We start from the raw sequence: 24,773 nt of genomic DNA on the forward strand, positions 1-24,773 counted from the left end.
ATGTATTTGGAAAGGCAAGGACTAATTAGGGATTGTCAACATGGCTGTGTGTGGTGGAAATCATGTCTCATGAAGTCGATTGAGGTTTTTGAAGAACAAAGGATTGATGAGAGCAGAGCAGTGGACGTCATCTATATGGACTTCAGTAAAGCATTTGACAAGGTTCCCCATGGGAGACTAGTTAGCACAGCTAGATCTCATGAATACAGGGGGAACTAACCATTTGGATACAGAACTGGCTCAAAGGTAGAAGACAGAGGGTGGTGGTGGAGGGTTGCTTTTCAGACTGGAGGCCTGTGACCAGTGAAATGCCACAAGGATTGGTGCTGGGTCTTCTACTTTTCGTCATTTATATAAATAATTTGGATGTGAACATAGGTCGTCTCATTAATAAGTTTGCAGATGATACCAAAATTGGAGGCGTAGTAGACAGCGAAGAGGATTACTTCAGATTACAATGGGATCTTGATCAGATGGGCCAATGGGCTGAGGAGTGGCAGATGTGGCAGTTTAATTCAGATAAATGAGAGGTGCTGCATTTTGGGAAAGCAAATCTTAGCAGGACTTATACACTTAATGGTAAGGTCCTAGGGACTGTTGCTGAACAAAGCTCCCTAAATGTAGAGTCACAGGTAGGTATGATTGTGAAAGCAGCATTTAGTATGCTTTAATTTATTGGTCAGTGTATTAGGTGTAGGAGTTGGGAGGTCATGTTGCGGCAGTACAGGACATTAGTTAGGCCACTTTTGGAAAATTGCGTGCAATTTTGGTCTCAGTTGTGAAATTTAAAAAGGGTTCAGAAAAGATTTACAAGGATGTTGCTAGGGTTGGAGGATTTGAGCTATAGGGAGAGGCTGAATAGGCTGGGGCTGTTTTCCCTGAAGGGTCAGAGGCTGAGGGGTGACTTGATAGAGGTTTATAAAATAATGAGGGGCATGGATAGGATAAATAGACAAAGTGGGGGTGTCCAGAACTAGAGGGCATAGGTTTCTGGTGAGAGTGTAAAGATATAAAAAGGGGCCTAAGGAGCAAACTTTCCACGCAGAGGGTGGTACGTGTATGGAATGAGCTGCCAGAGGAAGTAGTGGAGTCTGGTACAATTACAGCATTTATGAGGCATCTGGATGGGTATATGAATAGGAAGGGTTTAGAGGGATATGGGCCAAGTGCTAGCAAATGGAACTAGCTTAGGTTGGGTTTTGTGGTTGGCGTGGATGAGTTGGACCAAAGGGTCTGTTTCTGTCTCCATGACTCTATAATTGGAGGATAGCTACATCACTTTCACTCCCAGATATTCATATGTGAGCTGGTTCTTTGCATGGAATTCCACTGTTGGTACAGGGTCAAAATGACCCACAACCTTAAGGTCCAACGGCTTTACATCTGCATGCTCCTGGGCCACAGGCTCTTGTCCTCCATTGCAGATTTTCCATTACTTCTCTTTTGCACTGTTGCTTTGTAACCATTTACACCTCCTTGAGCTCATTTTGTGTTTTTGTACCTGATTTATCAAGGTAGTTTGCAATTTTATCATTCTTACACTCACTCCATCAGAATGCTCATTTGTTCATTTTATGTACCTGTGAATTTCTACAAGCTTGAAAACTTGCTCATTCTTCCTCCAATTAAAAGTCATCAACTTGAAATACAACTGTTTCTATCTCTAGACACTGACAAATCTAGTTGACTGCTTCCAGTAATTTAAAGTAACAAAATATACAAGCTTATCAAATATTCAGTCCTATGGAGACTTAAAGTACTTAAAGCAAAAAAGACTTGTGGAATTAAAAATTCTCATTGATACCTTGGCTGAAGGTTATGATTCAGTTTACTTCCAGTAAGTAAAACTTTCTAACTACAAACCCCTAAAAAAGTCAGCAAGCTGCCTATGTCATAAGTGGTAGCAACTCGATGAAGCTTTTCCTACTTCCTCACTATGTCCCAACCAAGATCATATTAGATCATACTACTTGGAAAAAAGTGCAAGAATAAGGAACTCATTGTGAAACAAACAACATTTCCTCCATATACAACACATTACTTCAAAATCAAATGGAAGATGTTAGAAGTACCTCAAATTAGGTTTGAGATATGTTTTCTATTTAACAAATCACCTCAGGCTATGCAGATATCAAAAAGTAGTCACTCAGACAGATTAATGTTACCATTTTGTTTGGTGCACAGAAATTTGATAAACATGACCCAATCTGATAATTGAGAGCGTGTGCTACTGCACCTCAGCTTAAGACTTTTATTCACATCTTGCCTCAGTCAAAAAATAAAGAATATATTTAAAACAATTTGCATAAAAAATGACATTCATTTAATATACTACAAAAGTCACATCGTACATTAACATCAGACACGGCTGACTAAGTTAAATTTAGCATTTCAGAGAAATTGTTTATGAAGCTTAATTATTCCAACCTTACCTCTTTATCATTGTTTCGCAGAAGATTACATCTGTCCAGAAAACAATAGCAGCCCATCACCCATTCCTTCTGAATTAAACTTTGGAAACCAGATATTGTTCTAAAATGTGGGTCTATGATCACTTGGACTATACTTGCAATCAGACAGCACAGATCACAGCAATTCTCTTCTGAGAGGGAAAAAAAAAGACAAGAACACACTTAAAATGGGCTTTCTGATGTGAAGGAAAAGCAATTCTGGCTGGGGAAATGAGGAAAAAAAATTGAACAGAACTTCATTCCTTTAAAAAAAGTTTTTATTTTAAATAAAAGTGTTAGGATGAAATAAAGTCAACAAAATTTACAGAAATTAATTCGTACCTTCCACATTACATTCCGATCTTAAAATATTTCAATATTGTAAGAATTCAATGTCACGCAAAAGAAAAAGTAACCAAACTCTTCCTTACCCATAAGCACCACTGTTGTGTTTTTATGTTCCAGGCATTCAACAATATCCAAGGCTTTCTTCAGACATTGTCTGTGAAGGAACACATTTCAATTAAATATTTTTGACCACTTGTCTCTTTTTTTTTTAAAATGAGCACAAGAAATTCTAAACATATTAATGCCCTCTTCCGGTTGTCCTTCAATTCTTTTACCAGCAAGAGACCATGGGTCGATAAATATATGGGCACTGCTTGTGAAAAAGCACATATATAGAGACAAAAAGCTAGGGTCAATATTGGCCCATGGCCCATACTTTCTACACAAGCTGCCAGCACTGCTGCAAATCCATGCAGCTCACATGTAGACCAACGTTCAGACTCTCTAAACATGCTTGGACAGCAATAACAAAAAAGTCTGGGACGAAATAGCAACAATTGTTAAGAGGAGACCATATGTTGTATGACTCCTAATGTTCCATAAGTAAAATGTTAAAAATTTGCATTAGAAAATAAATAGTTTTACATTTGGTTGGTAGCCTCTAAACAATCCTGAGTGGTGCAGCTTGATGTTTACCTTGAGAGAAAAACAAAATCACAAAACAGGTATTAGACCCCTAATTTACATATGCAAAGGACCCACCCCCTATTCGACCATTCCACCAGGCTCTCCAGAGAACCGGTCTCAATTTCATGAGAGAGCTTTGCCAGAAATTCTTCTGGTACAGGACAAGGTTAGTACAATTGGATTCTTGTGCCTTCTTGTGCTGTAAACTATGTGCAATATATTGCAAATGAGTATTTTAATTTAAGGTCACCTGAGGTGACACCCACATTTCTTGAATGACCAATTTTTATAAAAAAGCAAAAGTGCAAGACAGCTATTTGAACATATACTCCTACTGTCGTCTAAATCTTCAGGCAAGGAGGAGTAAAGGGAAAAGAAAAAATATCATTGCAAAATAATGTGACCTATTCAAAGTTTTTCAGTCTTGGAGGCGACTTTCCTGTTACGTTACCCACTGCCCTGATACCTAGAAATTTCATAAAATGGGCTATTGAAGTATTATCAGATTTGAAATGGAAGAATGCTGGTGCTGATGTGGTAGAAAAAACGCTTGGGAGTTCATGTTGCTCACTTAATTCTTGGCTTGTTTGACACTACGACAAGGATAATAGTTCAAAAAGTATTTCAGGTGACTTGGAGTGATTTGGTGTGACCAAGGCTATGAGAGGCACTATATTAATGCAAGCCCTTTCATGGTTCAGTCCTGTTTCCTGTATCACAAGAACAAAATTTTATAATGTGAAGTTTGCAGTGAAAGAATGAATTGCATCATCCAAGCCTCAGCCTTTTGTAATGGCAACCACATTATGACACAAAGCAACAGAAGTGTAATGTATTTGGGGGAAAAAAAAACAGGAAAGGTTAAACAAAAACCCAATTGAAAGTTAAAGCATCATGATAAAAGACACTACCAATAAATCTTATTAAATAAAGGTTCCGAACCAGTCTGAAAATCATCTAGCTTCACTTCATAGAATCAATCATTCAGTAAAAAAGGAGGACCTGTGGCCATCAAAGCGACACTAAACCTAAATGAGTCTCATAGCTTACATGTTATGACATTTCAAGCACTCATCCAAACTCAGATTGCCCACCTCAACTACCCTCAACAGGCAGTGCATTCCAGACCCCCATCACACTAGAGTGAAAAAACCATTCAAATCCCCTCTAAATGACTTTTCACCCTTACAATTATGCCCTCGTTATTGACCCTTCAACTAACAGGAATGGCTAATTTGCATTCATCCTGTCCACACCCCTTATCTTGTACACTCGTCTCAGCTCTCCTTTCAACCTTCTCTGCTCAAAAACAAAACAACCTGAGCTTATCCAATGTTTCTTCATAGTTAAAGTGCTCCAACCCAGGCAACATCTGAGTGAGTCACCTCTGCACCCCCTCTAGTATAATTAAATCCATTTTACAGGTGTGGAGACCAGAACAGTGGCATTCTGCCATTCATTGAGTACCCTCTTGAATTCTTGCCAACATTTTGCATTGAATGGTGGGACATTCTTCAATTTTAAGGTACAGGATTTTATGATTCAACATGCAAGTATACACTACTGAAAAATACAAGTGTACAGAAACAATATATATATTTCTTTATTCTTTCATGAAATGTGAACGTTACTGGCAAGGGCAGCATTTGTTGCCCATCTCTCACTATTCTTAAAGGAGTGGCTAGCTAAGCAATTTCTGAGAGCAGTTAAGAACCAACCACATTAATGCTGTCGATCCAGAGTCATGCGTACGGTGGACTGGACAAGGGCAGCAGATTTCTTTCACTAAAGGAAATTAGTGAATCAGACAGGATTTAGAATTATTGTATTTGGGGATCATTACATGATCATTACAGAGATCAGCTTTCTGTTCCAAATTTGTGAATTGCATTTAATGCTGGGCCATTCTTCACTTTTAAGGAATTATTTGTAACTAACTTAGCATGGAATATTCTAAAATCTCTTAAATGAGAGCAAAGTAAATTTTATAATTACTATAAATACAAAATTAAATAAAGCTGAACAGCAATTGAACAAGCAAATGTTTTGCTAATTGAGAGCCACAGGAAGCAGCTAAGAACAGTACTTCCCCCCCCCCCCCCACCCCCAGAAAACTTAAGCTGTTTAATGCTCCTACAGTAGATTAGCAAAAAGGAAAAAACAAAGTTTTAACAACTAGCATAATATGTTGTATCGCTTCATATTTTCAATATAATCTCATTATGATGAGCACAAAGTATAAAAAGGGATCAAAACCAAAAGGACTGCGGATGCTGTAAATCAGAAATAAAAACAAATTGCTGGACAAGCTCAGCAGGTCCGACAGCATTGGAGGAGAGAAATCAGCATTAAGGTTTCAGATCGAGGAACCCTTCGTCAGAACAATAAAAAGGGATGTTGGCTTTAATTATGACCAGATTAATGGAATAACTTTATTACTGCAGAATTAAGTATTTCTGCTGGCAACAATCCCACCCAATACACCAATGGGTTCACAAGGCTGACCACACAATATTCATGTTTTAAGAATAACATACAAAAGATGCACAAACCTGATAACTTCCAGCCAGTTTGAACTCTCCAAAGCAGACAGCCATTTAATATCAGTCTCCCAGAATTCAGAAGCATTTTCTGGTCAAGAACAATTGCATTGAGAACAACAATGAATATATCTAGATTAATAGATAGTTTATCAGGCTGAACCAATATTGATTTCAGACCATAATGCCTACATTTTCTAATAATATTAAGTTAGTTTTGTGCATGATGTTGAAACATTTTGGAATTTTGGAAATTAATTCAAATACATAGCTAGTTTGAAATCAATTTACAGTTTTCTTATAAAATTAATAAGAAACCTGTATTATTTATGACTCAGTCTAGTTAAATAGTGAATAATCTGCATATCTCTATGCAAATCCATTACTCCATAACATGAAAGGATTGTAATACAGGAGGGTCCACATTTGCCAAATGTCAACTGTAGTTTTAACTTTCCACAATGCTTGAAACATTACAATTAAAAGTTAACCCACAATATGTTGTTAATAATAATATACAGCATACACATTTAACAAGCAAGTAAAACCCATTACCACCGTCCAAAAGGTGGCTCCAATGTACAAAGTGAGTTTACCTGTAAGGAACAACTGCTTAAACCTGCTGTAAGAAGCCTGTATTTCCTGTAGAGTTGGAAGAGTGGCTGAAAGGATCTCAGTCCTGACCATGTAATTCACGGAATGGGTTTCACCAAGAATTTGGAGCTGCCTGCAAATCCAAACCAGAGAATGGAACCATTAGTTTCGTAAAAGCCTTGCAAGTGAGGGGTAGAACCAGAGCATTTTAAACTTTATATATTTCTTACAAATGCTGCGTGCACACAATCATCCTCGGTGTACATATATCCAACAAATGGAGAGATCTACTGAGGCAGAGTCCACTGGAAAATACTGGAATACCCCATTATTGACTAGATTTTTAAAATTGAAAAAATAAACAAGAAATAAAGTAGTGAAATGAAATTGCAAGGTCTTACTTCAAACAAAATCGATGTTTGAAACTCATTCACAGGTTTATTGCCAGCATTTATTGCCAATCCCTATTTGCTTGAGATGGTGGTGGTGAGCCATCTTCTTGAACTGCTGCCATCCATTTGGTGTAACTAGACCCACAATGCCATTATGGAGGGAGTTCCAGGATTCTGACCCAGTGACACTGAAGTAATGGTGATATATTTTGAAGTGTGGATGAGAGTGCCTTGGAGGAGAATTTACAGGTGGTGATGTTCCCATTTATCTGCTGCTCTTGTCCTTTTAGTACCAGGTGCCATTCCTCCCAACTGTGAAATAGGTACTTCATGTTGACGACTACTGGGTAGAAACAAAGGCACCGTATGTACTTCTGGGATCTAGAGGGCAAAAGTTTTAAAAAAGGTCTTCAAGTGCTAACAAATAATGTCTCTGACCAAGCTCGCCAAACTGGGGAAGAATAAACCTGTTAAACTGGGTCTGATAACTACCTCAGTTTGGTAGAGTGGCAGAAAGTAGGAAGTGGTCTTCCATAAGGAAGAGTGTGTAACAACCACTGCTGTTCATGGTTACCTTAACAATTTGACTCTAGAATCAAAAGCATAATTTTTAAATGTGCAATGACACCAAAGTAGGGTGAGGGCAATAGTCATACGGAGGAGAACTGCAACAAATTACACATGGACATCAACTTCATTTGCTATTTTGGAAAGGTTATTAAACATAAATGAAATAACACATTCTGGTAAGAATGAGAAGTGGGTGCAAGTCTAGGTTGGGTAAAAAGGAACAAAAAAAAAAAAAATCTCCTGCACAAATACATTGATCACTTTTCTTTACATCATAGGTTAGCAGACCATAACAAAAGCAAACCAAGTATCAGGTGCTAGGAGGGGTCAGAGTACAAAGGAAGTAAAAATCAAGGTTGACGTACATATGAGTGTGCCTGGAGTGTAGTGAATTCTGAGATTATGCCTTCTAGTCTTGTCTTCCACAAAAGGAACAACCTCTCTCCATCTACTGTCAAGCCCCCTAAGAATTCTACACGTTTCAATAAGGTCACCTCTCATTCTTCTAATCTCCAATGAGTACAGGCCTACTTACTCAACTTCCCCTCAAAGAAAATCCCTCTATACCTGGGATCAACTTAACGAAATGCCTTCAATGCCCAATATATCTTGCCTTAGACAAGAGGACCGAAACCATTTAAAATATTCCCCTGATGTGTTCTAACTATTCAAGGTCAAGTCAAAACCAGTCCCAGAGAACCAGTCAGCTTTGTGTAATCAAAAAAAGAGAGGGTCACGAGCCGCAGGTATTGCTTATTTTATTTTGGGGGGGGGGGGGGGGGGGGGAGAGAAAGAAAGGAGAGAGAGAACACTGAGAAGGAGGGACATTCAGGGTGACCTCAGCCAGTGCAGCAATTGAACATGCATTGTTGGCACTGTTTTAACAAGATCTCTCTTTTGATACTCAATGCCCTTGGAAGTAAATCCAACATTTGTTATTTCTACTATCTGCTGAACTTGTATACTAGCTTTGAGATTCACACACAAGGACCCCAAATCCCTCAAAAGAGGAACAACTTTTGGCAAAATGGATTCTCTCAAAAGTGAAAAGATAGAGCAAGCAAAGCCGGAGGTTCCGAGGTGACCAGATATAGAAATTAAGGGAAAAAAAAAGTGTGCTAGTCAGAAGTTAAAAAAAAAACTGAGAACCAGGCTGAAGGTTCAGAGAGGAGGTGATAAAGTAAATAAGAGAAGTAACAAGGGAGTTTGGAAAGAGACTGGCAGCCAACATAAAAAAAATGAATCCCAAAGACTTGTATCAGCAATTAATATTTAAAACCAGTACAGCTGTTTAGGGACCAAAAAGGAAATTTGCACATGGAGGCAGTGGGCACAGCTGTGAATTAAGTGAAAACTTTACACCAATGTTTCCAAGCATGATGACCACGGTGACAAGGGAGGAAATGTAGGCACTTCAAGGCTTTAAAATTGAAAAAGTGGTGAAATTGGATAAGCTTTCAATACCTAATGGTAATGATGTAATGCCTCCAAGGATAAATGAGGGAAGCATGGAGACTACAGCAGCCCTATCCAAAACTTTTCAGTCTCCCTTGGGCTTGGGTTGGTGCCAGAAGATTGGAAACTGCAAATATTACACCCTTGTTCAAAAGAAAGTGATGCAAGGATAAGCCTCAGTACAGGCCAGTCAGTTTAGCTTCCGTGGCAGGTAAACTTCTGGAAACAATAAATTGGGTAACAATAAACGAAAGGTTCATTACATTAGTCCTTTGGTAGAGGGGGTTTTCCTGAATGCAGCGTGAATCAATTTGGGTCTATATTTCCTGGAGTTTAGAAGAATGATAGGTAATCTTCTTGAAACTTAAGATTCTGAAAAGGCTCGATATATAAGTGGTAGAGATCATGTCCACATGCTAGGGACTCTGGTTATGTAGTTATGTAGTATGTGGTTATGTAGTTGATCATTTAGGACCAAAATGAAAAGAGTACTTTCACCCAAAAAAATTAACAAGTCTCAAGGAATTGTAGGAGCAAACAGGAAAGTTGTTAAAACCCAAGGTCAACCATGATAATATTGAATGGCCGAGCAAGCTGACAGGCCATTTGATCATGAGAAAATTGTCACATGGACAAACGTGGGTTAATTAAAGAAAATCTGCATTTATTTCTTTAAGGAAAATTGCGTCTATGGAGTCAGAATTTTTGGAAGATGCAACAGAGGGTTGATAAGGGCAATGCAGTTGATAATAATGTACTTTGATTTGTAAAAGATATTTGATACCACAAAATTGACTTGTGCCCAAAGTTGGAGCTCACAGCATAACTGTCAGTTTCAACATGGATGTGGAATTCACAGCAGGATACAAAGACTAACAGTTAAAAGATGTTTTTGGGCTAAAGGTAGAATTCTGAAGGTATCCAAAGTGTTGAGGTCCTTGCTTTTCCTGATACATATTAATGGCCAAAACCTTCATCCCAAAGTTTGCTGAAATATATGAAACTTAATGTTGTGTAATGTGAGGCGGCCAGTACAGAACTTCAAACTGACAAACTGGTCAGATGATCAGAAAGATGGCAGGTGAAGTTGAATGCCGACAAATGAGAGGCAATTAATTTTAGTCAGAAAATTACGGATACAATTCTAAATGGAGCGCAGAAGAGGCAACATGTATCTGTGTTAGTTGGAAACACAACGGCACAGTGGTAATTTCAGTGGACAAGCAATCCAGAAGACCAAGTTAACACCTTAGAGATATGGATTTAAATCTCACAGCAGGAAATTAATTCTGACAGTAACAGAATAAGATTCTGTTGAAGGCACATTAACCTAAAACATTTTCTTTCATCCAGAGATGATCACCATCTGTTGAGGATTCCAACATTTTGTTTGAGAGATTCAGGACAGATTAGTTTGCTTGGTTGGATCCCTTAACAGTCCTGCGGTTATGAAATGCATTATAGCACTCTGCAAGGTTTACAAAGGTAAATTCCAAATCCTGTGGTCTCAATCACAAAAAAAGGTCAATGATATTTGCTACTAAAACTACGTTGCCTTCAACTCGGGCATATTTTATTAATCTTCATGACTACTTGGTCAAAATAGTGCAATTTCCAAGATCATGAACTATAACAATTCACAAGCGCAATCATCTTTATGAAGCAGCTAGAAATTTGTGGTGTTGTATGAAAATATGGAGGCAGAATGCCTTTTGTTAAAGAATACACAAACAGTGTTACATTTTGTCAATTATTATTCCATTCCTCTTTCTAAATTCAATTAAAAAGCAGTAATACACCAATGTATTGGCATGTCAAATTACAAGAGATTTGCTCATGCAGATTAGCAAGGTCATCTCAATCACAGTGGTGACATTAACAAGTCACTGCCTGTACTATGCTTCAAATTTCAAAGAAATTAAGCACTTTTTGCTGGTTCTTGCATGCCATATAAGAACAGATACATTTCAACCAGGTAATGGTTGCCTGTATGATCGATTACAGAAACCACAAATAGATCTATGGAGAACTCTCGGGATGAACAAAAAATGTTCAATACAAATGGTACGAGAGTAATCTAAACAAGAGCCATACAAACTTCTGCATTACAGACCACTTCTAAGAAAATAACTGCAGCTCAACAGGTCCATGTGGAGGCATGCAATGAAATTTGAAGCAGCACATTTCAAGGGGTAATACATTAAACCCTCAATATCAGACAGCCCAGGGAAAGGCCAGAGGTGTCACACATGCAGAAGTACCTTATATATCCAAGCCAATATGAACTGCCAGTCGTGTACATATATGCCGATTCTGCATCATACTCTCCAGTTAAGAGAACGCACACAGAACAACTAAATTACTTATGCTTAGACATTTTGAACAGTGTGGCATTTATAATCAGACAAGACTGATCACACTTTCCATAGCAGTGACAGGAAGGAAAAATTTAATGTACACATTACACAGCAAAATACACCCTTCCCAATGTGAACTCCAAATGTGTATCATAAGTTATCCATTAATAAGATTAGCTACCAACCTTTCAATCCAACCTTTGTCCATTTGTGAAGTACTGTCATCAGCTGCTTCAGGGAGAGCTGTCATCTTCAGCAATGCACAACCACTGGGATGAGACCAACACCAAAGCTGCATGTGGGTTATTTAGAAACATCAAAATGTAATAGGCTTTTATTTGGGGAAAAAAAAAAGTATAAATTTAAAATAATAGAGACAGTCAACTTGCAACACATGTACCATTATCTGTCCAAAATCCACTTCATGTGTTACACAACATCTTTATTTCAGAAATAGGACCCTTAGCATTTCATAGATATAAAAAAAAAAAGGAAAACAGATTTAAAGAGCAATAAATTATGGAATTTGAAGGCAGGCCACTGAACTCAATCGTTAACTGTATCTCTCTCCACAAATACTGTCTAACAAGCTGTGAATTTTAAACAATTTCTATTTTCATATGAAGAATGAATGTTTAAGGAATGAATATTAGAGTGTAGGATTTGGTAGTTAAAGATACTTCTAACAACAATGGCTAAAAAAGGAGGGTGCTATGCACAAGAGCTTGGTGGAGTGCGCAAGATGGAAGGAATTGTAAACAGCAAGTTACAGGTATGGAGTGGAATCTTCAGTCAGCAGTGGATACAGGAACAGACACAAACACATGCACAATCTTATGTAATCGTGCCAGTTTAGTACTAAAATTCCATACCATTTTGAAGATAAATTGTGACAAACTACAATGGTTCAGTTCTTTCAGATCACCACTGGTTGGGCTACACATCTTCAGAAGCCCCCAGTTCTCCCCCTCACTTTGCAATGACAGCTCCCTGCGAATTAAACTGACTTCTTTTGCACAGCTACTCCCCAGATCAGAGACAGATTAGAGTGGTGCTGGAAAGGCACAGCAGGACAGGCAGCATCAGAGGGCAGGAAAAAAAAACAAAAAAAAAAATGAAAAAAATATCAACGTTTCAGGCACCAGGAATCAAAGAATCAAATTCCTGATGAAGGGCTTTTGCCCGAAACGCGATTTTCCTGCTCTTCAGATGCTGCCTGACCAGCTGTGCTTTTCCAGCACCACTCTAATCTTGACCCTGATCTCCAGCATCTGCAGTCCTCCCTTTCACCTACTCCCCAGATCTGCCAATTGATCTTTCCTACACATAGCAAGATTTCCAGTTGGTACTCAGGCTTTGAATAATGGGCCAAAACAAAAATAGTACAACAAGGCAGTCTCCCTACTCCAGATAAAATAGTTGGGGGGTGAAGTTTACAGCTCTGGCCCTTGGCTGTCCCTTGGTGGAGGGCACAATTGGATGAGAATAGAAATCAGAAGGTTGCAGAACTGGATGAACTTTGAGTTAGGGAGGGGTGAAGCCACAGGAAGAGATGTAAAATCAAATCACTGGGAGTCATCATCATCCTTCCTAAATTTGAACTTTTCCCCCAGTAGTGGTATATAGTCTTAGTTTAAAAGAATCTTGTTAAAGTCATTACAAATTAACAGATAACTTGTGGCAAAATCGTTAACTCTGTGCAAAGTTATCACATTCTCAGTGCTCCAACTTCTGCCCATTCTGTGTACATGCACTTAAAAAAAGTTTAACCTACTCAATTCTTCAAAGGCTTTGAGAAAAACAGTGAATAACTGTTGAGAGATTTACAAAACATAGATCACAAAGGAAGTTACTGACAGCACCTAAGGTAGGTTTACGGTTGGGCAAGTAGAAGAAACAAAAAGCAAAAAACTTACAGGAATTCCTTTTCCTTTGTATTTCTTTATGTCATCATCAGTAACAGATAAAGGAACAGCAAAGAACTGTGGAAGTCTGGAAGAAAAACAAATTAATTCCTTTTAAAAACACAGAATTTACTGAACTTGACAAAATAGGCTACAATTCACTCCGGCAAGTGCATGGTGTTGCGAAGTTCAAATATCTTCCTTTCCTTTTAATATTTTGATATAAAATTTTCTCCAAATATACAGAAAGAATTGTACTTTTCACCTAGTCCCTCATCCTTTTCCAGTATACTTCACTTTCATTTTAAAAGCTACTATGAATTCAGCTCCCATCACTATGATTTTTTTTTGGGGGGGGGGGGGGGGGGGGGGGGGGGTGTCAAAACCCAAGAAATCAAAACATAACTAAAATTTCTCAACTTCTCCCATAAAACCATTAGAACTGGGAAAGGTGTAGACCATTCAAACTCAAACCAGCTGTGCCATTCAGACACCCCTCACATCCACTTTCCTGCCCTTTCCCCAGAAGAGATTCCCTACTGATCATGAATCTGTCTTAAATATATGCAAAGATTCTGCCCCCACAGCTCTGTGGAAAGGAGTTCCAAATAACCTCAACCCACAGAAGAAATTCCTTCTCATCTCAATCTCTTAAACTGATGCCCCTTTCTTCTGAGACTATGCACTCTAGTCAGAGAATCTCCCAGGAGGGGAAATTTTTTATTCATTCATTCACAGGATGAGGATATCAATGGCAAGGCCAGCATTTATGGTTAAGAGTCAACCATAAGGCATTGCTGTGGGAGGGAGTCACACATAGGCCACACCAGGTCAGGACAGCAGTTTCCTTCCTTAAAAAGGACATTAGTGAACCAGATAGGCTTTTCCTGACAACCAACAATGGATTCATGGTCATCAGTAGGCTCTTAGTTTCAGATTTTTGTGTTTTTTCTGACTGAATTAAAATTTCAAAATTTGCCATGATGGGAATCAAACCTGGGTCCCCAGAATATTCCTGGGTCTCTGGATTAACAGTCCAGCAATAAAACCACTAGGCTATCTCCCCCACAATTTACCCTGTCAAGTCTGTAAGACAAGTCCACTTATAATGTTTAAAAGGCATCTAAATGAGTATATGAATAGTAAGGGTTTGGATGGATATAGGTCAAATGAGACAAGATCAGATTGGGATTCTGGTCAGTGCAGGCAATTTGGATGAAAGGGCCTGTTTCCATGGCTGTGACTCTAATTCAAAAGTTTCAAAAAGAGATCACCTCTCATTCTTCTAAATTTCAATGAGTAAAATCCCAATCGGTTTATCCTTTGTTCTCAAAACAATCCCTCCATACTGGAATCATCCTAGTGAACCCTCAATGAAATGCCTTCAAATGACATCTTTAAGGGGACCAAAAATGCTCTCAGTGCTCCAGATATGGTCCCATCAGCAGCTTGTACAGTTGAAGTAAGACTTCCCTATTCTTACATTCCAACTCCCTTGAAATAAAGGGCCAACATTCCATTAATCTTCCTAATTACCTGCTGCAGCTACGTTAGCTTTCTGCGTAAATACCCACAAAGGCCCTTCATGTTGCAGCTTTTGTCATTTTTTCTCCATTTAATTATTGCTGTTCTTTTGTGTTCACTTCTAAAACAAACTTGACATTTTTCTACATTATACTCCATTTGCCAACTTTCTGCCCCTTTCTTAGTCTATCATTATCGCTGTGAGCTATTTGTATTCCTATCGCAACCTTTCCACCTATTGTGAAACTTGAAAGGGTTCAGAAAAGATTTACAAGGGTGTTGCCAGGGTTGGAGGGTTTGAACTATAGGGAGAGACTGAATAGGCTGGGGCTATTTTCCCTGGAGCAGAGGCTGAGACCTTGTGGAAGATTATAAAATCATGAAGCGCACGGACAGAGTAAATAGACACAGTCTTTTCCCCAGGGTAGCAGATTCCGAAACTAAAGGGCATAGGTTTGAGGTAAGAGGGGAAAGATCTATATGGGACTCGAGGCAAATTTATCAGACATGTATGGAATGAGCTACCAGAGGAATTGGAGGAGTTGATTTAATTAGAACATTGAAAAGGCATTTGGATGGATATATGAATAGGAAAGGTTTATTAGATTAGATCCTCTACAGTGTGGAAACAGGCCCTTTGGCCCAACAGAGAGCAACTCTCCCAGACTCATTCCCCTACATTTACCCCAACTAATGCACCGAACAGTACAGGCAATCTTTTTAGCATGGCCAATTCACCTGACCTGCACATCTCTGGACTGTGGGAGGAAACCAGAGCACCCGGAAGAAACCAAAGCAGACACGAGGAGAATGTGCAAACTCCACACAATCCTCCCGAGGCTGGAATTGAACCTGGGACCCTGGTGCTGTGAGGCAGCAGTGCTAAACACTGAGCCATCGTGCCGCCCCATTTGGTGATATGGGTGAACTGCTGGCAAATGGAATTGGATTAATTTAGGATATCTGGTCAGCATGGTCAAGTTGGACCAAAGGGTCTGTTTCCATGCTGTACATCTCTATGACAAAATCACAGATTGGGCAACTGCAATGCGGAACACCTACATTCTGTTTGCAAAAATGACCCTGACCTTCCAGTTGCGTGGCACTTCCACACAATATCATGTCCCCTGGCCAACATCCATGACTCATGTTTGCTACAGTGCTCAGTGAAGCTGGAAGAACAGCGTCGCATTTTCCACTTGGGAACCCTGCAACCTTCAGGACTCTAAATCAAATTCATTAATTTTAGGGCCTTGTTCCATGTCCTTCCCCCAACCCCCACATGCCAGGCCTTATCACATGGGCTGTACCACACACAACCCATTGTCGATTACAATCGGTCCCCATTAAGCAGATGTTTATTCTCCCAGGCTGACCATTATCCGTTCCTTTGTCTGCCCAACTGCATTCTCTCTGGGCTCCAACCTCACCTATTGTTTACTTCTTTCGCCCTCCCTATTTTCAGTACATGTAATCAGCTTTTTCCTAGCTACAATCAGTTTTGAAGGATCATTGAACCCAAACTGTTAACTCTGCTTTCTTTCCAAAAGGTGCCACCAGACATTGAGTGTCTCCAGCAATTTGATTTTGTTTCAGATTTCCAGTAATCGATGGTTATTTTAATCAATTTAAATAAATTGATTACAATAATCAATTCCGGACATCAGTTTGTATCTTAAACAAAAGACTTAGCAATTTATTGAAAATACAGCAACTTCAGCACAGCAAAATTGGTCTACGCCATAACCCAAAAGACCTTTCTCAGCCCCATGCACACAGAAGACAGACAAACATAGCTAAATAAAAGAAAATAACAAAACGGGCCAGATTGCTCAAATGATTTTCATAATGCATTGTTTGACAGGCATAGATGAGAGCTTCCTGATTGATTTTATGATGATGCCATTCAGGGTCACTTTTACAGTTTACTCACAAAGACGGTAATACATTGAACTTAGCTTTTTTATTGAGCTTCCAAGAGCTGCTTCTAGGTGGTTTGGGGGGAAGCATTCAAGTCTTCATGCTGTAGCTTTAACAGCTTGTTTCCTTTTGCCACAGAAACCCAATTCAAACTCAGACCATTCTCAGACAGACTGACCATTTCCTCCACATACCTCAGTTACTATTCAACATCTGCCATCTGCTTAAGTATAAAGGTCTTTTCAGGTGCTGGCTTCATTAATAACCTTACTTCTGCTGTCTGTTTAAAACATAATATCCTTTCTCTGTGGCAAAGCATCTGAAGAACACTGATCTGAAGAAACTAGCCTGTAATTCACTTCCATACCTAGCCCCTCATATAAAGAAAAGCTTATTTGGTCGGTTTTCCTCTTAACAACAAGGTGTTATCCACAGTCCAAATGTTCACATTTCCCAGCTCCAAAAATGTTAAAAAAATCAAAAAAAAAATCAGTGAAGTTCTCGAACACTGTTGAAATGAACAAAAATCCAAAAATGTTATGTTATATCACGTTATTCAAGAAAGAGGATGACTGAGGGAAAAGTTTGAGCCGAGCAGAGATGTACATTGTAACGTGGTTGCACAAGATGTGGGCAGAGTCCTAAATTAATATTTATCTCTGTCTTCAGAAGAGGAGGATGGGTGCATTATAGTTGAAGAGGAGTTGGAAATCTTCAAAAACAAAACACAATATGAAGGGAAACACAGTAGGAACTGACCTCAGAGGGTGGATAAACCAGATATCCTAAATAAATCAAGTCCCATTTACCAGCACCAAGCCCATATCCTTATAAATCCTTCTTATTCATATACCCATCCAGATGCCTTTTAAATGTTGTAATTGTACCAGCCTCCACCACTTCCTCTGGCAGCTCATTCCATGCACGCACAGCCATCTATGAGAGTAAGGTGTCCCTTATATTTTTACCCCCCTCACCTTAGACCTCTGCCCTTTAGCTTCTGACTCCCCTTTCCTGGGGAAAATACTTATTTATTCACCCAATTCATGTCCCTCATGATTTTATAAACCTCTAAAGGTCACCCCTCTGCCTCAGATGCTCCAGGGAAAATAGCCTCAGCCTAGTCAGCCTCTCCCTCCAGCTCAAATCCTCCAATCCTGGCAACAGCCTTGTAAACCTTTTCTGAACACTTTCAAATTTCACAGCATTCTTCCTGTAGCAACGAGACCAGAATTAAACACAGTCTTCCAAAAGTAGACTAATAAATGTCCTGTAAGTTGTAACATGACCTCCCAACTCCAATACTCAATGCAAATAACAGCTAACGTACCAAATGCCTTCTTCACTAACCTAGTCAGTCTGACCTCAGAGGCAGGCAAATTAAAGGTATCAATACTGGATTAACTAAACTTTTTATGCCAAGAGACAGTCACTTTAGAGTAGCCACACTTCAGTGTTGGATCAGCTGATTTTGGACAGTGCTCAGGGACAGAAGTGCGACTGCAAGTAAGGCAGGTAACTGGACCCAAAGGCCACAGGGTGAATGAGCTAAATGACAATGGCTCCATGGCATAGGAATCCATTCAGGAGCAGGGAGCAAGAAAGAATGCAGCACAATAGGGGGAATTAACATCATTATTCTGCAGCATGCAGTACGAGTCCAGACCGCTGTGCTGCCTGCCTGGCATTCGGTTTCACAATTTCTGCTCAGGGGAGAAATAGAATTTACAGGAGGAGCCAGTCACTGTGGTTTATGTAGGTACCAATGATATAGGTTAGACAAAGGAGGTATTGCATAGTCAACACAAGACACTGGGGCATCAAACAGGTAGAGCTTGAACAGTCAATCTCTGCAATATTATGGAGCCTAATGCAAGTTGCATAGAGCAAACCAGGTTAGAGAGATGAATGTGGCTCAAACACTGGTGCGAGAGAAGTGGGTTCCAGTTCATGATTCTTGTTAAGCAAAGTGTTGAAAGATTATTTGATAAAGTTTATTTGGGGTTCCAAACAGATCATTCATGACCTTATTAAATGGCAGGCTCAAGGTCTACTCCTGCTTCCTATGTCAGAAGTAGGGATGGTCACTAGTGATTGCATAATGTTCATCATTCATGTCCTCAGACACTGTAACAGTCCATATTCAATGCAAAAAGATTTGGACAAAATCCAGGCTTGGACTGACAAGTAACATTCACACCATACAAATACCAAGCCATGACCATCTCCAATAAGAGACATAATTTAACCATTGCCACTTGATATTCAATATTGTTACCATCACGGAATCCCCAATCAACATCATCCTGAGGATTACCATTGATTAGAAACTCAGGTGGAATTACCATATAAATCAGTAGCTTCAAAAGCAGATCAGAGGCTAGAACATAGAAGAATACAGCGCAGTACAGGCCCTTCGGCCCTCGATGTTGCGCCGATCCAAGCCCACCTAACCTACACTAGCCCACTATCCTCCATATGCCTATCCAATGCCCGCTTAAATGCCCATAATGAGGGAGAGTCCACCACTGCTACTGGCAGGGCATTCCATGAACTCACGACTCGCTGAGTAAAGAACCTACCCCTAGCATCTGTCCTATACCTACCCCCCCTTAATTTAAAGCTATGCCCCCTTGTAATAGCTGACTCCATACGTGGAAAAAGATTCTCACTGTCGACCCGATCTAAACCCCTAATCATCTTGTACACCTCTATCAAGTCACCCCTAAACCTTCTTTTCTCCAATGAAAACAACCCCAAGTGCCTCAGCCTTTCCTCATACGATCTTCCTACCATACCAGGCAACATCCTGGTAAACCTCCTCTGCACCCGTTCCAGTGCCTCCACATCCTTCCTATAGTACGGTGACCAAAACTGCACACAATACTCCAGAAGCGGCCGCACCAGAGTCTTATACAACTGCAACATGACCTCAGTACTCCGGAACTCAATTCCTCTACCAATAAAAGCCAGTACGCCATATGCCTTCTTCACCGCACTATTTACCTGGGTGGCAACTTTCAAAGATCTATGTACGTGGACACCAAGATCCCTCTGCTCATCCACACTATCAAGTATCCGACCATTAGCCCAGTACCCCATCTTTTTGTTACTCTTACCAAAGTGAATCACCTCACATTTACCTACATTGAACTCCATTTGCCACCTTTCTGCCCAGTTCTGCAGCTTATCTATATCCCGCTGTAACCTGCCACATCCTTCCTCACTGTCTACAACTCCTCCGACTTTTGTATCATCCGCAAACTTGCTCACCCAACCTTCTAACCTCTCCTCCAGGTCATTTATAAAAATGACAAACAGCAATGGTCCCAAAACAGATCCTTGCAGAACACCGCTAGTAACTGCACTCCAAGATGAACCTTTACCATCAACTACTACCCTCTGTCTTCTTCCATCCAGCCAACTCCTAATCCAAACCTCCAGCTCACCCTCAATGCCATACCTCCGTATTTTTTGCAGTAGTCTACCATGGGGAATCTTATCAAACGCCTTACTAAAATCCATATACACCACATCTACCGCTTTCCCCTCGTCCACCTCCTTAGTCACCTTCTCAAAGAATTCAATAAGGTTTGTGAGGCACGACCTGCCCTTCACAAAACCATGCTGACTATCCTTGATCACATTATTCCTATCCAGATGTTCATAAATCCTATCCCTTACAATTCTCTCTAAGACTTTGCCCACAACAGAAGTGAGACTCACCGGCCTACAGTTACTAGGGTTTTCCCTACTCCCCTTCTTGAACAAGGGAACCACATTTGCTAGCCTCCAATCTTCTGGCACTACTCCTGTAGACAACGAGGACATAAAAATCAAGGCCAATGGCTCTGCAATCTCCTCCCTTGCTTCCCAGAGAATCCTAGGATAAATGCCATCAGGCCCAGGGGACGTATCTATTTTCACCCTTTCCAGAATTTCCAACACCTCTTCTCTACATACCTCAAAGCCATCCATTCTACTTAATTCTGACTCAGTATTCACATTGACAACAATGTCCTGTTCCTGATTGAATACTGACGAAAAGTATTCATTCAGTGTCTCCCCAATCTCTTCAGCCTCCACACGCAACTTCCCACTACTATCCTTGACTGGACCTATTCCTACCCTAGTCATTCTTTTATTCCTGACATACCTATAGAAAGCCTTAGGGTTTTCCCTAATCCTACCAACTAAGGACCTTTCATGTCCCCTCCTTGCTGCGCTTAGCTCTCTTCAGGTCCTTCCTGGCTACCTTATAACTCTCAATCACCCCAACTGAACCTTCACGCCTCATCTTTACATAGGCCGCCCTCTTCCATTTAACATGGGATTCCAGAAGAGGAATACTGCAGTGAGTAACTCATCTCATAACTCCCCAGAGCCTGTCCACCATCTACAAGACACAAGTCAGGAATGCATTGGAATACTCCCCACTTGCCTGCATGAATGCTATCCTGGCAACATTCAAACAGTTTGACACCATCCAGGACAAAGCAGCCCGCTTGATTGGCACTCCACCCACAATAATCCACTCCCTCCACCATTGACACTCCGTAGTAGCAGTGCGTACAATAAAATGCACTAAAGAATTTTGTTGAATTTCTATAAGCAGCACCTTCGCAGTCCATGACCACTTACATCCAGAAGGACAAGGGCAGCAGATACATGGTAACACCATCACCTGCAAGTTTCCCTCCAAGCCTGTCACCATCCAGACTTGGAAATGTATCATTATTTCTTCACATCACTAGGTAAAAATCTAGAATTCCTTGTCTAAAGGCATTGTGGGTCAATCTACAGCAGAGGGACTGCAGTGGTTCAAGGTGGCAGCTCAACACCAACTTGTCAAGGGCAACTAGGGACAGGTAATAGGGAATTGCCTTGCTGGTCAGCACATTTACATGAACTCAAAAAAAGCATTCTGGACACAATATTATAGGAAGGATATAACTGCTCTGGACAGAAGATCTAAGAACATTGCGAGGGATTGAAAATTGCTGCGAGGAGGAAACATTGTTCTCAGGAAAACAATCCTAAACTACCCAGAAAAGGTGCGGGGTGACTGGCGTACTAAGTAATGAGGGACTTGAATACATTGGACAAGGAAGACCTGCTGACCCAGTGAGAGATCAATTACCATGGGCACATATTTAAAGTGACTGTAGAAAGTTGAGTGTACACAAGGAAAACCCTTTTTCACCTCCATGATGGTGAGTGTCTAGAATCTGCTGCCCAGTTTGCTGATTGAAGCAGAAACCCTCAACTAATCTAAAAGAACCCAGATCAACATGTGATATGCTGTAACCTGCAAGGCAACAGTCCAGATGCTGGTATGTGGCACTGACACGATTGGTTAAATGGCTACTTGTTGTGCTGTAATTTCTCCATGGTCCTACAAGTCTCCCTGTTTTGTCTGTGTTGCCTGTCTGGCCTGGAAAGCAACTTGCTATCAATGAATGGGGGGAGGATCCAGTTATTTTAGCCTTTGTAGATTCCAACAGCATAGGTAGAACAAAATAGGTGGATGCGCATAATTAGTGCGCAAAGCTAGGCACCAAATTAAGAAACAGGACATTAAAATGGCCAAAATCTTCACATTACTTCCTGAGCCACATGCAAAACCAGCAGAGGACAAGTTAGAGGAATGAACACATGGTTCAAGGACTTGTATCGAGACAGGAGTTCTGGTCATGGCATCAGTACTGGGAAATGAGGGATTTTTATTGATGGGACAGTGTCCACCTAAACAATGCTGTGGTTGATGGGCTTGAGTCACAACTAAATAAGCAGTCCAGATTTTAAACTGAATGAGGGCAAGGCTTCAAATTGGGAAGGTACAGTAAATCAAAGATTAAAGACAAAGCCAAATAGAAAGGTCTTAATATGGGAAATGATAAAAGTGAACTGAAAAATGTGTTGCTGGAAAAGTGCAGCAGGTCAGGCAGCATCCAAGGAGCAGGAGAATCGACGTTTCGGGCATAAGCCCTTCTTCAGGAAGGTGTGCCAAACAGGCTAAGATAAAAGGTAGGGAGGAGGGACTTGGGAGAGGTGCGTTGGGAATACGATAGGTGGAAGGAGGTTAAGGTAAGGGTGATAGGCCGGAGAGGTCGGGAAGAAGACTGTAGGTCAAGAAGGCGGTGCTGAGTCCGAGGGATAAAACAGACATTGGCAGGAAGGAATCCAGGTGCAAATCTACAAATAACTGATCTCATTGCTGTTTCTAGGACTAGTTATACAAAATTAAACAGCTGGATCTCCCCACAATATACAGATTGCACCTCAATTACTGACTGCAGCACTCAGATATTCTGTGGTCATAAGAGATGCTTTACAATTCCTGTGTTCCATTGCCATTTAGGCAATTTTTTTTATTGTAGGTAGGGGTCAGGAGACGATACTTTAAGTACCAGGAAATAGGTAAAATAGGATAGCTTTTTTTTGTGCTGTGCAGTCTCAATAATTACCCAGTACAATCTAGAATGACTAACTATTGGCTACTCACCTAGTGCTGATTTTATAATTTTCGTTAATGGAAATTATTCTGTAGGTTAGCAGACCTCCAGTGCGGTCCAGCTCTCCTCTCCAATCGTTTTTGTTTTCAAACATCACAGTTGGAGGATCATCTTCTATTCTTATGGGACCCACTGTGGGGGGGGGAAAATAACGACTTCTCAATGACAAAAAGACACGTGTACAGAACTAAAGTACCTGTGCATATAAATCAGTTAGATCATAAGATACAAGAGCAGGAGAATGTCATTCAGCCCATCAAGGCTGCTTGGGCATTCAATGAGACCATGTCTGAGCTGATAATCCTTAACTCCACTTTCCTGCCCTTTTCCTATAATCTTCAATTATAGAGTCATAGAGATGTACAGCATGGAAACAGACCCTTTGGTCCAAACAGTGGGCGGCACGGTGGCTAGCACTGCTTCCTCACAGCGCCAGAGACCAGGGTTCAATCCCTGCCTCAGGCGACTCTGTGTAGAGTTTGCACATTCTCCCCGTGTCTGCGTGGGTTTCCTCCGGGTGCTCCGGTTTCCACGCACAATCCAAAAATGTGCAGGTTAGGCGAATTGGTGAGGCTAAATTGCCCGTAGTGTAAGGTGAAAAGGTAAATGTAGGGGAATGGGTCTGGGTGATTTGCGCTTCGGCGGGTCAGTGTGGACTTGTTGGGCCGAAGGGCCTGTTTCCACACTAAGTAATCTATCCTTGCTGACCAGATATCCCAACCCAATCTCGTCCCACCTGCCATTACCCGGCCCATATCCCTCCAAACCCTTCCTATTCATATACCCATCCAAATTCCTCTTAAATGTTGCAATTGTACCAGCCTCCACCACTTCCTCTGGCAGCTCATTCCATACACGTACCACCCTCTGCATGAAAAAGTTGCCCCTTAGGTCTCTTTTATATCTTTCCCCTCTTACCCTAAACCTATGCCCTCAAGTTCTGGACTCCCCAAACCTAGGGAAAAGACTTTGTCTATTTATCCTATCCATGCCCCTCAATTTTGTAAACCCCTATAAGATCACCCCTCAGCCTCCAAAGCTCCAGGGAAAACAGCCCCAGCCTATTCAGCCTCTCCCTCTAACTCAGATCCTCCAACCCTGGCAACATCCTTGTAAATCTTTTCTGAACCCTTTCAAGTTTCACAACATCTTTCCGATAGGAAGGAGACCAGAACTGCACGCAATATTCCAAAAGTGGCCTAACCAATGTCCTGTACTCAATACTCTGACCAATAAAGGAAAGCATAAGTGTTCCACCTCAGACCTTAATTATACTTAACGACCTAGCTTCAACAGACCTCTGCCGCTTCACCACCTACAGGGGCAGCGCGCGCACACACAAAAAACAACCTTTCCGCAACTATCTTGTCAAGTTCCCCAAAGAATCATTTATGGTCTAATAAAGTCACCTCTCATTTTTCTATATTCCAATGAATACACACAACCTACTCAATCTCACCTCGTAATTCAGTTCTTCCATACTCAGGAACAACTGGGTGAACCTTGTCTGGACTGCCTCCTATGCAGTGTATCTTTCCTTAGATAAGGGGACTAAGATGGTATATGGTATTTCAGCT

General features: G+C 40.6%; 1 protein-coding gene across 2 annotated transcripts in view; it reads right to left on the reverse strand.

Annotated features, from left to right (window-relative positions):
* mtmr12 (myotubularin related protein 12) overlaps positions 1-24,773 on the reverse strand; it is an 86,124-nt gene that overhangs the window by 22,047 nt on the left and 39,304 nt on the right. For both annotated transcript variants that reach the window (XM_043687449.2, XM_043687445.2), the window contains exons 7-13: positions 23,187-23,328; positions 13,250-13,325; positions 11,519-11,625; positions 6,562-6,692; positions 5,978-6,056; positions 2,882-2,952; positions 2,433-2,602 (exon numbers count right to left, since the gene is read on the reverse strand). In XM_043687449.2, the coding sequence (XP_043543384.1) occupies positions 2,433-2,602; positions 2,882-2,952; positions 5,978-6,056; positions 6,562-6,692; positions 11,519-11,625; positions 13,250-13,325; positions 23,187-23,328 (776 nt within the window). The remainder of the gene's footprint in view (positions 1-2,432; positions 2,603-2,881; positions 2,953-5,977; positions 6,057-6,561; positions 6,693-11,518; positions 11,626-13,249; positions 13,326-23,186; positions 23,329-24,773) is intronic.

The sequence above is a fragment of the Chiloscyllium plagiosum genome, unplaced genomic scaffold (genome assembly GCF_037043375.1).
Source record: "Chiloscyllium plagiosum isolate Xiang-an unplaced genomic scaffold, Cpla_swu_hap1 HiC_scaffold_1, whole genome shotgun sequence".
Taxonomy (NCBI): Eukaryota; Metazoa; Chordata; class Chondrichthyes; order Orectolobiformes; family Hemiscylliidae; genus Chiloscyllium; species Chiloscyllium plagiosum.